This window comes from Leucopleurus acutus (assembly GCF_964270905.1).
Source record: "Leucopleurus acutus genome assembly, chromosome: 8".
Lineage (NCBI taxonomy): Eukaryota > Metazoa > Chordata > Mammalia > Artiodactyla > Delphinidae > Leucopleurus > Leucopleurus acutus.
The window spans coordinates 32,778,413-32,791,200 of NC_139151.1; the positions used below are offsets into that span (position 1 = coordinate 32,778,413).

The window sequence follows — 12,788 nt, forward strand, 5'->3', positions numbered from 1 at the left end:
ACAGGAGAAAGGAGAGGCTTCTGTCTCTTTTAAAAAAGAGTTCTTTGAGTCTTACTTAAGAGAAGCTTCCTAGAAAGTTCTTAATTTGTATGGTTTCTAAATAAGCAAACTCTTAGGGCTCCCCCCCCCAAAAAAAAAGTGCATGTGTGGCTCCACCTACTTTAGGTTCATCTTGGCCCTGAAAGTTGTGGCTACACGACAGGCTTTGGCTGCTTTCTGGAACATCGTTCCGATCCCTTTAAAGGTGGAATCATGACGGAGGATGCGGGGGAAGAAGGCGGGAGCCGACGGCTGAAGAGTCTCGGTTGACATAGTAACTCTTCAGCTCTGTCTCCCTTGCTCTCAGCTCTCAGGTTCCGCTGCCACCCGCCGCCCCTCCTGCGCTCGCTCGGTCCGGGAGCCCCAGCCGCCTCCCCGGACGAACCCCAGAAAAGGTCCCCTTTGCGACCCGCTGCGTGGTGACTTCTCCCCGCGCCAGCGGGTGAGACGCTCGCGGAGCTCATCTCTCAGGGCGTCTGCCCTCCTCGCCTCACCCTCACCCCCTGAGCACCAGTCTGCCGCGGGCCAGTCCGGCAGGTGACGCGGACCCCTCTGCACCGGGTCCCCGCTGGAACTGCCGAGGCGCCTCCCCCAGGAGCTGGATCCCGGCCAGTCGGGCGTTCCCGCCATGAACCAGAGCTCAGCATTCGGGCCCGGGAGGGGAGGCTCTCCCGGGGTGGTTACCCGGGCCCGCGCGCGGCGCAACGAGAGCCAAGACTATCTGCTCATGGACTCGGAGGTGGGAGACGACGGCTGGCCGCAGCCCCCCCTGCCTCCCTACGGCTACTACCCTTGCTTGTGAGTGCGGGCGCTGCGGGCAGGCCGGGGGCGCTGCAGGCGGGAGGTGTGCGCTCGCCGGGGAAGACCCGGGGCTCCGCGCGCGTCTCCGCACGCGTCTGCCTTCCCAGGGCCGCGCGAGCCGGGCTGAGACCCGAGTGAGAGGAGGGCGCGCGCGGATCTAAGGTTTGCTCCGGGCGAGCACGCACGGGTAGGTTTGCCCGAGAGAGTGAGACCGTGGGGTACCGACGCCACTACAGGTGATAGGTGTATGTCGGTTTCTTTAGTCCCAAGTAATCGGGAGCCCTCAAAGAGACCCTGTGTCGCTGCGCCAAAGGCATGGTCTGGGCGGGGGACTGATTCAAATTTGCGTCCCCAGTGACTCTTAGCATCTGTGGGAGGGATGACCAGAACTCTCGGTCCTGGGCGCAGCTCGGCGCTTCTGCCTGGGGAACTCGAGAACCCGCGCGACCGCCCTCTAAACACTCCCCACCGTTGCCCTTAAGGGGGCGCGCACAGGTCCTCAGCTACCAGACGGCAGCAAAGTTCGAAGGGGCGCGTGGGAGGGGGTGCACTTACCCTAGGCATCCTCTCCCCAGCCTCCGGTTCTCCGAGTTAAATAGGAGAAATAGAACCTCTAGGCTTTCCCACCCATAGCGCGAAACTTTTACCAAGGGCGTACGGGGGAGGCGAGCCTGTTACAGGTGCGGGCCGGAAATTGATAATTGTAGAAGCTGAAGAAGGTCGTCTGCTGTGGACCCTGAGTGACTACGAGATATTATTTAAGAATCTGGAGTTTCTTTTTTGGCGGGGGATGGGTGGCAGGGGCAAGCAGAGGACGGAATGAGGAAGTCTCCCCTCCCCCACACGCCTGGGACCACAAGTGCAGCTGGCAGATAGTGTGTCTGCGTCTTTGCTCCTTTAGTTGATTGGGCAGTATGGTTTCTTGACATGTCACATCCATCCGCATGCGGTTTCCCGAGGAAAGCAGTTCTCAGTAGCAGTTCTGTTAGCAGCTGTAGAGGGGTGTGTGTGTGTGTGTGTGTGTGTGTATGTGTGTGTGTGTCTCACTCTCGGGGGATGGGGGGCAGGATGGATGGGTGCACCTTCAGATCATTGGTCAGGGCTGCCCAGAGTCAAGGCTTGCTGTAGATCCCTTTCCCAATAAGAACTGAGCCCCGGGAAATGGTGCATCTAATTTTTCCCCTAAGTAAAAGAAAAAAAAAATTGGAACTGGTTCCATTCATCTACGTGCTGTATGATTTGAAAGCATTTACTGTTACTTACTTTTTTCTTTTTAAAAAAATTAAGATATATTTCACATTTCATAAAATATATCTATTTAAGTTGTACAGTTCAGTGGTGTTTAGTATATGCACAGAGTTGGGGAAACCATCACCACTATGTTATTCCAGGACATCACCCTCAAAAGAAATCTTGTACTTGACGTTAAATTAGAAAATATTTCTGTGTCTTTTACTACAGAACTTCTCAAGTTTTAATGGCATATGTATTACTTATGGAGCTTGTTAAAGTGCAGATTCTGATTCAGTAGGGTCTAGGTGCAGCCCAAATTTCTGCCTTTCTAACAATCTCTGAGAAGATGTAGAGGCTGCTGGTCTGTGGAGCATACTTTGAGTACCGAGGAGATATATGCCAAGAAAAAATAAAAATAAATAAATTCTGGATATTCTGAATGCAGCTACTTTCAAATTTGCTTTAAGGGTATCTTTGAAACATAGATGGACTTTTTCAGTGACTTAGACTTAAGATCTACCCTTAAGCCTGAGGGTTATGTTTGGTAATGTTACCTGTGGGTAAGTTAAGCAACTTATAAAAGCTATATTGCTTTTTAAAAATTAGACTGTTCCATAGACAAAATCTTTTTTTTTCCTCTTTATCACCTAATCATTCTATAGTCACTTGTTACTGTGTGGGGAAAATAATTTGATTTTAAACACTTGTGGCTATATGTTAGTAGTGAGACAGACTAAATAAAACAATAATTGCAAGTTGTCCTGAAAAGTTTCCCCAATGCTTTCTTCAAATGTGGTTTACTGCCTTATTGATTTATCTAGTTTTTACATCATCTACTATTTAGAGAATAAGTATTTTTCTCCCTTCGTTCAGGAATCCTAGATCACTCTTAATGGATAGGCCTTGGCAGTAGAGAGATGAACAGAAATATTTTAATGTGCTTCAATTCTTATTGAGCACCCCCTGTCATGTCAGAGGTATGATAGTAAATTTAAGAGTGAGCCATGTTTCCAAGTAAGACTTTGGTCTTGTCCAAGTCTATTATTTCCAAAAGGTTCTTAGTTACTTTTCATCACTATTTACTCTGGCAAGGTTTTAATTTTTTCCAGTTAAATAATCAAGTAACTGAAAAATTTTAACCAGTAAACAATAGTACTTCACACCAGTGATGTATGAGAAAGAATGAAAGAAAATTATTTCCCTCCTGGGCTTCCCTGGCGGCGCAGTGGTTGAAAGTCTGCCTGCCAATGCAGGGGACACGGGTTCATGCCCCAGTCCGGGTAGGCCCATGAGCCACGGCCACTAAGCCTGCGCGTCCGGAGCCTGTGCTCCGCAACGGGAAAGGCCACATCAGTGAGAGGCCTACGTACCGCAAAAAGAAATAAATAAATAAAAATAAAAATAATTATTTCCCTCTGTTAGGGAGTACAAATAAGAGCTTCTATATGCTTTTGACTTGTAATTTAAACAATTGTTTGTATATTTTCCTAGAGTGAGAGGCATAATATTTGTGAAAGTGGCAATCACTAGTATACTTTAGATATGGGTACTGCCATTATCTCAAATCACTGAGATTTTTTCCCTTGTAAGATAACAGATTTTTGCAAATTGTCAATTCTGTGGGATAAGTTCTATGACTCTTGCTAAAATATTGTCATAGTTCACTTATGTAGAATGATTTATATATATATTTATGAGGCTTTTACTACTGAAAATTGTGGCAAATTATCTTGTTTGAGAGCAATTAAATATTCTCAGAACTTAAGTGTAAGAAGTAACATTTTGAAGTGGTGCTTAGAAGAAAAAGATTCAAATTCTCCCTTTTTTCAACTTCTAATTGGAAATCAATTAATACAATATATTTTGATCAGTTTGTAATCATGGTTAGCAAGAAATGTCCATGTCCTAGGAGGATCTCAGGAGTTAGAGAGTTCCTTCATTTAGAACTTAAAAATGTCTCTAGTCCATCCCTTCTGAACATGGAGAAGAATTCTGGACATAAAAAATGTTAAGTGTTTCTAAATTCTCAAGATCTGAAATAGTCCAACTGAAATTTCTGCTTGGAAAAGACTAATTATGAATAATGAAACAAACTGTAAACTAAAGCTCTGGCAAAACAACAGACTGAGATATTCTAAAAAAAATTATGGTTACAAACACCTAGCAGTACTGGATAAAATAATCTATATGATTTTAACGTGGTACCCAATTTTGCAAAAAATAAAAGGGATTACCATTTGCCAAAAGCAAAGAAGTTAAAAGACAGAGTATACCCTGAGAACTGATGCTGTGGTTACCCCAGTGATTATGGATCTGGGTGACCAGGAGGTTGGAGTCTAACGTCCATGTGAGATGGAGAAAAGCTAAGGCCTTGGTTCCAGATGAGGCAGTGTTGGAACTGAGACATCCCTGTCCGCTGCATAAAACCAGGACCCTTATTTTAGTGAAAAGTTAGGCTAGCATAATATGCCATCAGCACGGAGTGAGAACAAGAAACTTTGTTAGTAAGAGGAAAAGGAACCTTCCCCTAAGAATTTCATTCTTTGGGCCTGAACATCATGTGACTCTATTTTTGCTTTTGTTTTTTACACTACCTAACTGACCTAGAAATCTTCAAGTTGAAAAATACTCCTGAGGCTCCTAGAAGAGTAAAACAGAAAGGCATTCTGAAAGTGTAGTACCAACTATCTAGACTGCCAAGGATTTTCAGGAAAACAGCAATCCCTGCTAAAGATATGCTCACTATAATACATAACGAAACACACAAGGAAACAATCAACTAAGAACAAAAGTTAGCAGACAGTACAGTCCATGAGGGAGCGTTAACATGAGACATAACAGCAGTATTGGATCCTTAATAACTTGAGATAATATAGCAACATGAAAGAGAATATATAAAATGGGTATGTATAAAATGTTGACAGTATATAAAGAAGTTAAACCCTAACAAAGAATGACTTATTTTTAAAAAACAAATAGAAAACCTGTAAGTGAAAAATATAATTTTGAAATGAAAACTCAATGGAAAGGTTAAAAATGCAGATTAGCCATGGTATAATCGATGATAATACCTAGAATGCAGAGACATAAATAAATGGAAAATATAAACATTATTGAGTTAAGAAACACGAAGGTAGGAGTTCCAGAAGGAGAAGATAGAGAGAATGAGGGAGAGGCAACATTTGAATAGATAATAGATGATAATTTTCCAGAAGTGATTCATTCTCATGTTTATGAAGTACAAGAATACTAGTGTGATACAGAAAAATAAACCCATTTAAATGTATTATATTGAAATTGAAGAACACTAAAGATAAGAAATACAAAAATGAACCAAAATATAAGAGATTCAAATGAGTAAGTTTTAAAATTTAAAATAAGAAAATATACTCATAGTGTATTTTGATACCCAGGTTATGCAATGTGTAGCTTATAAGAACTGTGGTTTTTCTTTTACATGAAGTATTGTTTACTCTCTAGTTATTAATGTAGTTTTTAATACAAAGTCAGTGCTCCATTGCTGGTAGTATCTCTTTAAACATGGATATGGACAAAAAGGGATTCCAAGGGTCATTAAATCATGGTCTCAGGAGAAACCCAAAGAGATTCTTAATTGTATACTTTAATTCATATTATGAAACAAAAGTGACCTTTTAAAAAATGTTTTAATGGTTCATGGATCTTTTTAAATTTTTATTGACCTCAGGATGGTTTTGGATGAAACCCATCTATGAGCTCTAGGACCCAGACTTTGAACTCTTGATTTAAGAGAGGTAACCTAAGGTCAGAGACCACAGATAAATAGATTCCCCCAACATAGCCTTCTTTTCTCCAGGCAAAATAAAATATGCTTGAATTTATTTATGTATTAAAAGGGAATGAAAAATTCAGACTGCAGGATAGAAAATGTTTTCTGACATTAACTGCTGATAGAGTACACGAATCCCTTGAAAAAGTTTAGGATTGAAGTTAGAGTATGGACTCAAGCCTATGAATCACATTACATTTTTATGTGCTTGTTATCCCTCCATTATTTTTGCCTCCCTATGTCTGATAAATATGTCTATTCAAACATCCGTTTTACTTTTTGCTCACAAATCTCTTTCTACCAGACTGTATGCCTCTAGTCCTTCATTTCTCTACTCTTAGCATAGAATCTAGCAAAGAGAAGGTGTAAATTAATTTATTCCTCAACAAAAACATTATCCTCTCATCAGTATTTATTCTAATAAGGAATAACGTGATGCCAGCTCTTTTCATAAAATAACATCTGAGTCCTTTAAGGAAGACAGAAGAGTGAATGTCCACATAGAAGGAGATACCCAGATCTTATATTCCGGCTGCTTGTCCACTTAGATTCACCTTCTTCTGGGGGATCTGTCACTAATTACTATGCCACTACCATGCTGCTCACCTTTTAGCTCTAGCCCCAGACTCTCCCCTTCAAGTTCCTTCTGCTCACCTAAGATGAGGCTGTATCTTTATCAGTACTTGTCAAATGCTTAGGAATAACCAAAGATAATTAACATACAGAGAAAAACTCCTGACTGGCTATAACTGTCTTTCAGCTCATTTGTGGAGTCTCCTAAGGACTGACCCCTGCCTAACCCCAAGTTTTATCCAACTGGCAGAGAGTATTCTTCCCTCCCCTCCTCAGACCATCCACAGACAATCTAGCCCTTAATAGTCAGTGTTCCATAAATTGGGAGATTGGGACTGACATATACACACTACTATATATAAAATAGATAACTAATAATAATCTGCTGTATAGCACAGGGAACTCTACTCAATACTCTCTAATGGCCTACATGGGAAAAGAATCTTAAAGCAGAAGAGTAGATATATGTATATGTATAACTGATTCACCTTGCTGTACACCTGAAACTGGCACAACATTATAAATCAACTATACTCCAATAAAAATCTTAAAAAAAGTTAAAAAAAAAAACAACTCAGTCTTAGCCCAGATGGACAAAGGAATACCACCCTCCTCCCTTTATCCAGAGTAAGATATGCCTCTCAAACTCCATTTCTTTTCCTAGGATCTCCTTCTTTCCTGGATCATTGACATTAGGTATGTCTACTCTTTTAATCAGAGATCCTACCACCTACCCACACAGGTATGGCTTCACTCTCTGACCCATAGGGGCAGTTACCTTAGAACACAGCCACTCAGCAGCAGTATAAGGGATCTCCAAGTAAAATCAAGGACTCATTTCCTTATAAGAACACATTTATCAAATGAAAAATAAAATCAATCAAATAGAGTATGTGTGATATCATGATTTCTTATGATATCACAAACATATGTAGTGGTTTAGAATTCAGAGGGAATCCTAGTATCTATTATGTCCTTTGAAAGAAATAGCATCTATAACCATAAAGCAAAGACTTGGACCTTGGTTAAGGGTATGCAGTTTGGAAGCTGCTGCGCTAGCCGGGGAAAAACAAGTGTAAAAATCACCTTTGGATCTGCTTTCCCTTCTTCATTTAGGAATCAACAACTCCTCCAGCTGCCATTTGGATTAATGGTGTGTCTCTTTTTTTTTTTTTTTTTATACCACATATTCTTTATCCATTCATCTATTTTTTTCTTAACATCTTTATTGGAGTATAATTACTATACAATGGTGTGTTAGTTTCTGCTTTACAACAAAGTGACTCAGTTATACATATACATATGTTCCCGTATCTCTTCCCTCTTGTGTCTCCCTCCCTCCCACCCTCCCTATCCTACCCCTCTAGGTGGTCACAAACCACCTAGCTGATCTGTCTTTTAATTGACCACTTTGAAGTTCTGTGTTCTTTATGACAGAAACCATCTATTTTGTTTCTAAACCTCCCCTGGCTTGAAGTAATCAACATCTGCTGATAACAATTTATTATCATGAAACATCTTTTTTAGGGGTCCAACACCATAGGTTGTGGAGTTATTTCCAGATGTGCTGAAATGCCCACACTTATTCTGTAACATAATGTTTGTTTACCTCTAGGAAGACATTGCATAACTTTTTTTCTCTAGACAGTTATGTTCCTTGAGTTACAAGAGGTAAGTTGACTTCATAAGGCAATTCATCTCTGCCTCTTAGAGAGTAAATCATAAAAGGAAAACATTTTCTTGAGTCCATTCTTGTTTTTCTCCCTCTTTCATAAAAAATGCTGAATGTAATTGGAACCAGTTGGATAAAATTACCGTTTGTGATTGCTCTTTGTTTAGGAAGCTTCTGCTGGCTTTCAGGACATGAAGTGCTCATCTCTATGTCAAATTTCAATTAAACTTTGGCATCTAAAACTTGGTATGCTGTTTAAGACCCTTAAGATATTGGAATGGATTGAATCACATTTCTTATAGAATGTCCTTTTGGAACAGCATATAGAAATGAATGTCACAAATACCCAAACAACATGTTAGTTGCAGTCTAACTATTCTCACCCTAATTCAGGTAACTCAGCCAGAACAAAGAGGAGCAGGGGTACTGACTAGAGTTATTTACAGGTCAGGGCGAGTTGCTGTTTCTGTAGAGGACTAATCTAAAGTATTTGTGTATATTTTGGGGGACTAACATTTTTTGAATACCTACTCTGTAGCAGGTCCTCTTCTAGTTGTCATACAAATGTAATTTGCTCTTCGGAGCAGCCACCTGGATATTTTTAATGTCTATTTTATAAATGACCATGCTGAAGTTTAGAAACATTGAGCAATATTTAGAAAGTTACACAGCTGGAAAGTTGTTGTCAAGTGGACAAAAACCAATACATTTTAGGTAACGCAGGCTGGAACGCATAAACAGAAGGGCTGGCAGGTTGCACAGAGTCCCCTAATCTCCAGGCATCCCACATAATCATGCCTGTGCCCGGCACAGCTGGATACGTGGTGGGTGTCCTCTTGGAGAGCACACTCACTTCCTTCTCCTCTATCTTTTCATAGGTACTTGAGAAGCCACAGGTTGGCTCTGATCTACGGCACCAAGATTCCTGAGCTGTGCTCCTTTTATCTAAGTTATTCTCTGGTGAGGGAAGAAGACAGGAAGAAAGGTTATAATAGCAGTAATATGTGTGTTTCACTTCTACCTCTTCTTTCTATTGAAATCTTAGTCATCCGTGAAGATCAAGCTTTATATTCCACTAATTCATTAATCTGTTAATTCATTCATCTTTGTTGACCTTATATGATTTTGTCACATAATAATAAAAATAACAACTAGACTTATTAGGGATTTCTATGTGCTAGGCCCTCTAAGTGCTTTATATGTACCTCATTTAATACTCCCAGCAAATCTCTGTTTTACTGATGTTTTAATGATAAGAAAGAAAAAAGTAAAAATATACCACAGCAAAGAGAGGTTAAGTGATTTGCCAGGGATTATACAGCCAGTAGTTGACAGAAATGAGAAGAAAGAAAGGAAAGAAAGAAAGATCCTATCACTTATCTAGACACACAGTGAAACTAGGTTTTGAAAAACTGTCAATCTTTGTCACCAAAGGAAGACTGTGAATGCATCAAAACTAAGTAATCTGTAAAGTACTTACTAATTTTAGCAATGGTCCACAAGCTGATCATGACTCTTTTAAGATTAGAAAAGAGGAAGCTTTCTTTTACTCTTGATTTCTATCATGTGGATGAAATTGCTTCTTTGCTATGAAACAGGTTGTATTAGAAAAACTGACCTGACTCAAATGGTAGTGTGAAACTGGATTTCATTGCAGGATTTGCATAATTTGTAAAGCATTTTACATAACTGAAAGTATATATTGCTAGAAATCAATTACAGCATGGATAGTTATGTTAAGATTGATTGCCTTTTCAAGGCAGATTTCACGTTTCAGTTACAGAAACTCTGGTTGCAACACAAAGAACATTTTGTCCTGACATGTATGGGTCAGCACAAAACCCTTGCACAAAACTGGGAAGAGTTCTTTTCATGGGAATTACTAACAAGATTATCTTGAGAATTATAATAGGATTTGGAAATGACATGATTTCTAAAACTCTTTTAAAGATTCTTTTAGGCAGTTTAAACTGTTAGAGATAAAACTTATTTTTATTATTACTATGTTAAACTCTCTGAAACAGAATTTTGCATTGAATAGTTGAAGGGTGGCAGTAGTTGCTATGAAAAGCTGATTCCTGGGCACTGTAAGAATCTTCTCTACTCCCCAGTAAAATGTTTTCTGCAGGACCCCTTTTCTTGGAGGGGCATTCAGGGCCAGACACTGTATTTCGTCTTGAAGAAAGCATTAATTTCTTTCAACAAATATTTGTTTAGCTCCTTTGATGTGCTTAGCACCATATTTGGGAACCACTGTTACTGTATTTCATAGAGTCCAAGGTAGTAAATTTTAACCTGTCCTGATGTTTTATATGCCTTTGAAAACAAGAAAAAAAGTGCTGTATCAATTATATTATACCTTAGATTTTTATATTATATTATAGCTATTGAAATCTTTATACTTAATTAGGTGTAGGTTTGGGTCATATATAACTCTTACACGCATATGGAAAGAAAAAAGTCTAAACAAAATAAATTTAGTTAAGGTATTCCTAAAGCTTCTTCATATTCAGAGATGAACTTTCCTGAGTCATTTTCAACTCAAAATATTTGATGTCTATGTTTCTCTACACGGTCTTGTCTTTGTGCCAAGAAGACATTGGTGATGCAGCATTTCTTTAAAGAATCCAAAGAACCATGATAGACCAAAAGCTTTCAGTGCTAGGCAGTTAAACTGACTTTGCAATTACATAGAGCTAGACTATTTTGACTTAGCAGTTCCTGAATGTTGCTGAACAAATCTGATTCGCCATCGTTCCCCATGTATGATCCACTCTCCCCAATACACATATGCACATACACACATGTATTTGTTTCTTAGGCTTGAAAGGAATCCTTAGCTACTGTTTCCAGGATTTATTTTCAAGCCACTGTCATCCATTCTGAAACTTTGGAGCCATTGCTTTCAATGCTTGTACATGCACTGCTAAGGGTAAACCGTCATGATAATGACTGACACCAACTGGCAGCACTGATAAGACATGTTCTATTCCAGAGAAGTTAAAGTGGGAGAATTATGTATCCTAGAATCAATGAAATTTGGTGTTTGGTGTGCTAGAGTCAGGGTAAATGAAAGAGGAGGTGAGATATGAAAGATTACAAGGCAGACAATACACTTTATTATCTGTCCAGAATTTGAACTCTTTCTCTGACTTTAAAACACAGATAAGACTATGCCAGTCTTTTGCCTTATTTATATTAGCTTATTTGATCATCACAGCAAACTTGTGTGATGGGTAATATTGTTTCTACTTGTAAATGAGGAAGCGAGTTCAGAAAGGTTAAGAATTGTCTAAGAATTTATGGTTCTCAAAAATCTGAGCCTGTACTTAAACTCCTATTTGACTGTTTTGTTTGTTTGCATTTGACCCTCACTGTCTGAACTTCTTCCCCTCACTAGAATGGCAGCTCCTTGAGGGCGGGGATACAGTCTGTAAACTAGCATTTGGTAGGGACTCAATAAATGTTTGCTGGATGAATACAATGTCTTCTTTATACAAAGTGGAAGGCCAGTAGATTGGCCTTATCTCTAAAATTCTTTTCTCTTTGGGCTTCATACAGTTTTGTGAGACTTTGCCTTTAGGATACCACTTTTTCATCTTACCCTTTTCAGAAATACTACAGTATTGGAGTTTTGTATTCTTGCAGCTTAGGTCATTTAATGAATTCTAAGAGCTTTGTGATATATCTGCTTGATCCCTAAAATTGTGCTTGTCAAATATTTTTAAATAATCCTGCAAACAAGAAAATATAAATATAAACCATTTATTTTTTTATATTGTGTTGATAGAACACTCATGGAGATTAGTCTTTTTTGTTTTTACTAAAATGGCAACAGGAAAGGTTCTTGTCTTTTTATTTAAATTAAACTGAAAAAGTTTGTGAAAACTGAATTTCCTGTGACCAAAGCTCATTACATCCCGAGAAGTCTTAAATACTTATATGAAATAATCCAGCTTAAAATTGAGAAAGTGAGAAAAGAATGGTTAAGTAAGAATGATTTTAAAATTACATGTTAATGATATTGTAACTTTGATTTGGATCACATTGTGCAGGGCAAAACTTACACATTTAGTTGATTTTCATGGTAATCTGTCTTCTAGAAATTAGATCAATTATTCTCAAATTGTATTGCAATCCACCTTATGCTCAGACTTAGGCATTAGACTCACTTTCTTACATGCAAGAATTTGATATACTCTCACTACAAAATTGCAGTGAGATATTACTAAAGGAATAGTGTTGCACATCGACTGATGTAAACACAGAAAAAATCAGCAGCCTCTTGTCTAAACATGTACACCAGATGATGGGGATTAAAAAATGTTTTTATCAGTGGGTTGAGAATCTGGCTATATATTAGAATTACCTGGATAATTTTTAAAAATATAGATTCCCTAATAATTACGAGAGTTCAAATAAATCAGTATTTCTGGGGGTTATGGCCTAGGAATAATAGTTTTTTAAAAATTTCCCTAGTTGATTCTAATATGTAGTCAGGTTTAGAAACTTATTGTTTCAGCTACTTTAGATTCACTATGAAAACCAGAGTTAGGAACTAAACCTAATTTCAATCAAGAAAACCTTTACAGTGTATTCATCCATGCAAAAATGTAAGACTGAAAATCATTTTTCCGGCTTCCCTGGTGGCGCAGTGGTTGA

General features: G+C 39.0%; 1 protein-coding gene across 2 annotated transcripts in view; it reads left to right on the top strand.

Annotated features, from left to right (window-relative positions):
• Positions 1 to 667: 667 nt before the first annotated feature.
• The window catches only part of TRPC6 (transient receptor potential cation channel subfamily C member 6), a gene marked incomplete at both ends in the record, with an annotated part of 115,929 nt that continues 103,808 nt past the window's right edge, over positions 668 to 12,788 (top strand). For both annotated transcript variants that reach the window (XM_082843913.1, XM_082843914.1), the window contains one exon: positions 668 to 837. In XM_082843913.1, the coding sequence (XP_082700039.1) occupies positions 668 to 837 (170 nt within the window). The remainder of the gene's footprint in view (positions 838 to 12,788) is intronic.